Source organism: Zootoca vivipara, chromosome 13, assembly GCF_963506605.1.
Source record: "Zootoca vivipara chromosome 13, rZooViv1.1, whole genome shotgun sequence".
NCBI classification, from domain to species: Eukaryota; Metazoa; Chordata; class Lepidosauria; order Squamata; family Lacertidae; genus Zootoca; species Zootoca vivipara.
Window position 1 is genome coordinate 37,351,865 of NC_083288.1, and position 6,441 is coordinate 37,358,305.

General features: G+C 46.1%; 1 protein-coding gene across 1 annotated transcript in view; it reads right to left on the bottom strand.

Moving 5' to 3' along the window:
- Positions 1-6,150, bottom strand: part of RPL18 (ribosomal protein L18) — a 6,949-nt gene extending 799 nt beyond the window's left edge. Inside the window, 6 exon segments of the mRNA XM_060281646.1 lie at positions 544-613; positions 727-854; positions 1,296-1,402; positions 2,448-2,555; positions 2,895-2,981; positions 6,055-6,150. Coding sequence (XP_060137629.1) covers positions 544-613; positions 727-854; positions 1,296-1,402; positions 2,448-2,555; positions 2,895-2,981; positions 6,055-6,057 — 503 coding nt within the window. The 5' untranslated portion in view covers positions 6,058-6,150.
- Positions 6,151-6,441: the final 291 nt, after the last annotated feature.

Below are 6,441 nucleotides of genomic sequence, written 5' to 3' on the forward strand. Positions count from 1 at the left end.
GTACAGAGAAAAAAGAGGCAAATGGTGGGGGATGGGGGTGGTCACGGCTGTGTATGGCAAACCATGCAAGAGAATGTGTCTCCAAAGGCAGGCTATGTGAAGCTGGAATTCTCTCTCTTTATATTACCAAATCTATTTTTCTTTTTTAAGCAAATTAAACCTATAGGTTCTGCAGTTGAAAATACTTGGGACTGGGTGTGGGAAGCCTGTTTTAAATGCCCACAGGGTGGCCTAAATTAACTCTCTTAGGGGCAGCTATGGTGAGACTTCCAAGACTTGATTTCTTGGAAGAATGGGATTCAAAGGTCAGAAAAGGGAGGAAAAAGAGAGAGTACGTGCCTTTTAGGGCCCTTTGTAAGTACTATACTGAAGCTATACCACAGAAGAACAGGAAATAATAAAGTGATTGTGTGTAAACAGGAGAAAAGTCCTATTTTTTTCCTCAAAAACCTACAAATATCTTGAAGTGCAGCATAGCTTTAGGCAAATACAGGTAAATGGAAGAGGCTAGCAGGAGACCTGGAGCCTGAGGTATCTACTCACTTAGTGTGGCTGTGTGGGGTTCCAGGGGCCTTGCCGAAATGCCTGTAAACTTCGCGAGCCTTCCTGGGTTCTGCAGGAGGCAAGTCAGAAGAGATGCTTTAGTCATACTGAGGCATCAGCAGCAAACTAGCATCTCCAATAACCCGCAAGCCTCAAGAGCTTGGTACCATCCTCCTGACTCACCAGAAAGCAGCACAGTTCCTTGGCCCCTTGGGGGCAGCCATGGGCCAACTGGTCAAAAAGTCATGATCTGGCCACCAGCTTTCAGGATGCGGGTACGGGCTCCTCGGGTCACTCTCAGGGCGCCAAACCTTGGAGGAGAAATGGAAACGGGTTACAACATGAGATGAAGTATGTCATTTGTTTGCTCCAAAAATAAAGCTTGCACCTTCATCTATACCCCCCGACCTAATCATTATAACTAGGGGGATGTAATTAATTGATTGAATCAAAAACATTCTGATTGGCTGAAAGGATGCTCTCTCTGATTAACCAGGCAGCAGACTTGGAATGCTTATTTAATGAACTAAAAACTCATAAACAGATCACAGTCCAAGTGATGGCCAGTCATCAACTGCATGTACAATTATAAGATGCATGCGCCAACCACTTCCATGCCCATCACATGCTTATTAGGCATTCCTACACGCCTCCAGTTTTCAAGGCTGACAAGGCAACATCCCCTCTTGCTGCCTAAAGCCTCTTGAGCTCCTGCCCTTTGAAACAGCTCCGCTCCACCAACAACAACTAGCCAAGCTACCTTCAGTTTGGGGATTTCCTGGATGCGAACATCATCGGTCACTGTACCCACCACGACAGCAGTTTTGTTCTCCCGGCCTGGGAGCTTCATCTTCCGGATCTGGAGAGCGAGGAAGAGCGATCACAGTGAATCTCCACGTATTAGCTGTCTGAACAGCAGGCAGTGGTTTAACTATATGACAAGGAGTGGGGTCCCTTTTGATATATGAATGAGCACCCTTGCACACTCATGTTACTTTAACTGGGACAGCAGGAGAATGGATCTGCCTCTCCATTTCCTCCTATAACTTGCATTAGCATGATCAGCTGCATATCTCACTAGATTTACTGGGCCACCAACCTACACAGCAACCCACTGCTTTGGGGTTGGGGAAGGAGTGCATTGCCCTTTTTAGTTTAGAAAAAAAGTGAGGGGGTGGGGCAACATGATAAAGACGTGGAGAGGGAAAAGTTAATACCCCTCTCTCATAATATTAGAACCTAAGCAGCTGAAAGTTGGAAGATCCAGGACAGGGAAAAGAAAGCTTCACAATATGCATACTTGAACTATGGTATTTGTTCACACAAGATGCAACCAACTGCCACCAACTTGGATGATGATAATAATAAGCATTATTTTTACTCTTTATCATTTATATGCCGCCCATCTAGATGGGCTTAAAAGAGGACACGTTTGTGGAGGATATCAACGGCTACTAGACACAATGGATATATTCCATCTCCACTGTCGGAGATAGTATGCCTCTTGACAACAGTTGCTGGGAATCACAAGCAGGGAGAGTGCTGTTGTTCCCCTCAAGTTCTGCCTGTGAGTTTCTCTGGTTGGCCACTCTATGAACAGAATCCTGCACAAATTGAGCCTTTCGACAAATCTAGCCAGGCTCTTCTGATAGCCTTAAATAGGGAAAAGCTACACCATGGGCTCACATAGTCCCGCTCCTTTCCTTTCTTCCTGCCTTGCTCCACTGCTTGAAAAATGCTGGCAAAGTCACACCAGAGGTGGCTGTTTATTCCTGAACTTTGATCTAGAGGAGTGGTGTGTTATGATAAAGCGAAAGAGATAGCAACTGAGAATTCCTATGTAGGGCATCCTGTTGAAGTCTATAAAACAAGATCGAGAGATTGGGAGGGGAATCTGCACTCACCATGCGGGAAACAGACAGTGGAGGTCTGTTGGTGCGGCTCATAAAGAGCCGTTTCAGAATCACCTTGTTGAATTTTGCATTGGTCCGTCGAGCAAGAAATCTGTAGAGCTGAAGAGGCAACAAAGGGGTTGACAAGATATTTGGAAGTCCGTTGGCCTGCCCCTTTGCCCTCCCTTTCCATATTATGTCCACAATCCAGCTTCCAGCCCAACAACAAGCCTCCAAATATAATCCACTAATTCTGTTTCTCCACAGCAGGTCAGTCCCCCACCCCAGCCTCCCAAATTCCTTAGAGCCTTACTTCTGTAAAAAGACTCACACATTCCAGTATGCCATCACCACACAAATAAGCATAGGTGAAGGGGGGAGAGGGAGAAAATGACCTGCAGGAATTCTGGCTCTTAGCCATCTCCGAAATCAAAGGTTTTCAATTGCGCTGGTTCTTACCTTAACCAGGAGGCGAAGGTAGATATCCTGACTCTTAGGCTCTTTGCGTCGAACCTTCCGGTCCTTGTTGTGGCGTATGTCGACTCCCTGGGACCAAGAAAGAGAAGTTCTCACATAAGTGGGTTGTGCAAGAATCTGCCATATGTGCTATATACAATCATACATCCCTCCTCTCTGAGATATAGAAATGTTGGGTTTCTTTATGACCGGGCAGCATATACTGTGCCAGCCTTCACCAACCTGATGCTTTCTGCCCAGGGAATTCTGGGAATTGTAGCTCTCTGAGGGAAATAGAAATCTCCCTACAACTCTCAGTACCCTTCACCATCTACAGTTCCCAACATTATTTGGGGGAAGCAAAGACCATTTAAAGTGGTATCATCGTGCTTTAAAGGTATTCTACAGATGGTGGTTAAGTTCCACTGCAAATAGTGGGACATACTGCTTAGTAAATATTCACAATTTTGGTGGGCAATTTCCCCCTCAGCCTCATTTTTTTTTTCCAACTGTAGAATGCTGCCAAATAAACAAACTCTCACATAGAGGGGCTTGTGAAGACAACGTTCACAGACTTTGGAACATTTTGTATGCCATGAAGTGTTGCCAACTAGTTGTCAACCTTCTATCTTTGATCAGAAGCTTAGGTAAAAGAGAAGTTGGGAAGGAAACTATTCTCAAAATTGCACATGGCAGCACTAATGCGATAGGTTGTGACAGGTCCATTTGGTTCAGCAGTGTCAACAATGATGGACAGCAGCTCTCCAGGGTCTCTCCCAGCCCTGACTGCAGAGGCCAGTGATTAAACCAGGGACCTTCCACATGGAAGGCATGTGCTGTACCCCTCCCCAAATACCCCCCCAAAATGAGCAATGTACAAGAGGAAAGAAGTACAGGGATTACACTAATCTAATTACAACGAGAAACTACAGTGGTACCTCTAGTTGCGAATACCCCTGGATACGTATCCTTTGGGCTACACAACGGCAAACCCAGAAGTAACTGAAAGGTTACGCCGCCCGCACATGCGCAGAAGCAGGCTACCGTCACGCGCACATGCACATAGCAGGCGCCTCTGGATGCAAATGTTTCAGGGTAAGAACGGACCCCCGGAACAAATTAAATTCATATCCAGAGGTACCACTGTAGATGCAAACCATTCTGCAAGTACAATGCCAAATGCACAAGAATAGTATTTCTGGAATAACTGAATACTGGGCTGGTGGCCCAGCTGCACCCCTATCTGGTCAGGGACAGCCCAACTACTGTTGACTATGCTCTGGTAACCTCTAGGCTGAATTACTGCAACATGTTCTACGTAGGGTTGCCGCTGATGATGGTGCGGAAACTTCAACTAGTGCAGAATTTAGTGGCCAGGTTGCTCAGCAGAGCAATATGGTTTGAGCATATTACACTGATCCTGGGACAACTGCACTGGCTTCCAATTAGTTTCTGGGCCCAATTCAAAGTGCTGGTTTTGACCTATAAAGCCTTAAATGGTGCAGGACTGCAATATCTCAAGGAGCGCCTCTCCCCATATGAACCTACCAGGACCCTGAGATCATCCTGAGGCCTCTATGAAAATCTGGAGGGTGGCAACATAAGAACAGGCCTTTTCTTTAAATGTGTTTGAGAGAGGGGGATTATTGGTTTGTTTTTATTCTTATTTTGTGCATTTTATATTGTGAACTGCCCTGAGATCTGTGGATGAAAGGTGGTATACAAATTCAATTAATAGTAATAGTAATAATAATAATAATAATAATACAACCTAGGTAAGTTGATATTCAAAACAAATTTGTTTGTGGTCTAGGTTGCTTGTTACTGCATGTAGTTTATTAAGGGGGTTCCCTTTTTGTTGTTTCATGACGACAGGCCCCCCAAACTGATGTGAAAGTACATGTTCATCTTCTGCACACTTGAGCTCCATTCATCCAAGCCATTCTTTCACATCAGAACCTGTTAAAAGCCTGCATGCTCACCTCCCACATGCCCAAAGGACACACCACACTACGCCCCCTTCTTTCTCTATCGTAAATACCCCGGGCTTATGGCTACCCACAAAATCCGTTCTCAGTGCAACTGCCCCATTCCCTGCTTCTAAGATGCCCCCCTTCCTATTCACACCTGCATGGATAAAGTTGTTACACAAAAGTAAACATCTTCCGCACTCCTTTCTCACTATAGCCACACTTACTCCTGCTGCTATGCTGTAAACCTCACTGGTTCAAGATGATGCTGGACTGAAACTCCCACTGTACCTAATCACTTGACCTTATTTGTTGGCATTGATGGGAGCTGGAGTCCAACAACATCCCAAAGGGTCACAGGTTATTTGTTTTTGGTCCATGGGGTCACAAAGAGTCTGACACGACTAAACAACAACAAAATTTAAAACCCCATCTCTGTTCTAAAGCTATCATGCTCTTCGTGGAAAAGCTGAACGTCCACACTCCATGTTATTAAGAGGTATTAAGAGGTATTTCTAGATTTCTAGAACCCAGAAAGCTGCCATCTAGCTCAGAGCTGTCCACACTGACAGGCAGCAGCACCTCTCCCAGGTTTGAAGCAAGAATCTCTCCCAGCCCTGCCTGGAAATGCCAGAGACTGAACTCAGTACTTTCCACAGGCCAGGCAGATGCCCCGACACTGAACTGCGACCCTTCCCAAAATATCGAGATCGATAACGGCTGTTACAGGAAGAACTATACTGTAAATGCCAAAGACGCAAAGACTTTTTAAGAGAACGGCTACGTTTCAGCTCGGTATTTAGAGCAAACTTTTCTAAGAAAGCATGCCGCAGCTTCTCGTCTGCCTTCTTTTTTACCATATAACGAGCGCGTAATCGTGTTCTAGATAAGACGTGTTTTTTATTTTCCCCCTGTGTAATGTCAGGACGTGCACACACGCGTGTAGACTCCCGCTTCCTCTGGCCGATCTTAAGCGGCTCTCGCAACGCTCCTAGGCCCTGCTCCTAAAAAGACACAACACACACTCCGCGGTGCTGTCTCTTTAGGCACTGGCTGGGCCCGCCAATACTAGTCTCCCCGGGCACTCCAGGCCCTTCTCCACACCGGCGCGGCACCACCCGCTGTCCACGCCGCCTCCCCAGGAAGGATTGCAACCGATTCACCCACCACCTCCCTCCGCTATCAGGACTCACCATGGCAGCGTCAGCGGCGCCCGGAAAAAAAGGAAAGGAAGAGGCTGCAGGAGCGCAAAGAATTGTGGGGAAGGAAGGGGCGAGACGGGAGGAAGGGGCGTGGCTTTTGTTCTCTAGTACTGTAATTCTAGGATGTGCACCATAGACATACGACGGCTATAGACTGACAATTCCTTGGGCCGAAGACGGAGCTTCCTAGTTTCTTTTATTTATATCGTTTCCACTACACCCCTTCCCCCATAGGAAACGAAAGAGAAATATCAAAGCTGGGCAGCAACATGTAGTTAATACCGCCCCCAAGTAGAAGCAAAGACAGGATTTCAATGCTCTTTCAAGCTAAGGTCTGATTGTGCAAGGAAAATGTAAACTGGGATGCTTTTAAAAAAA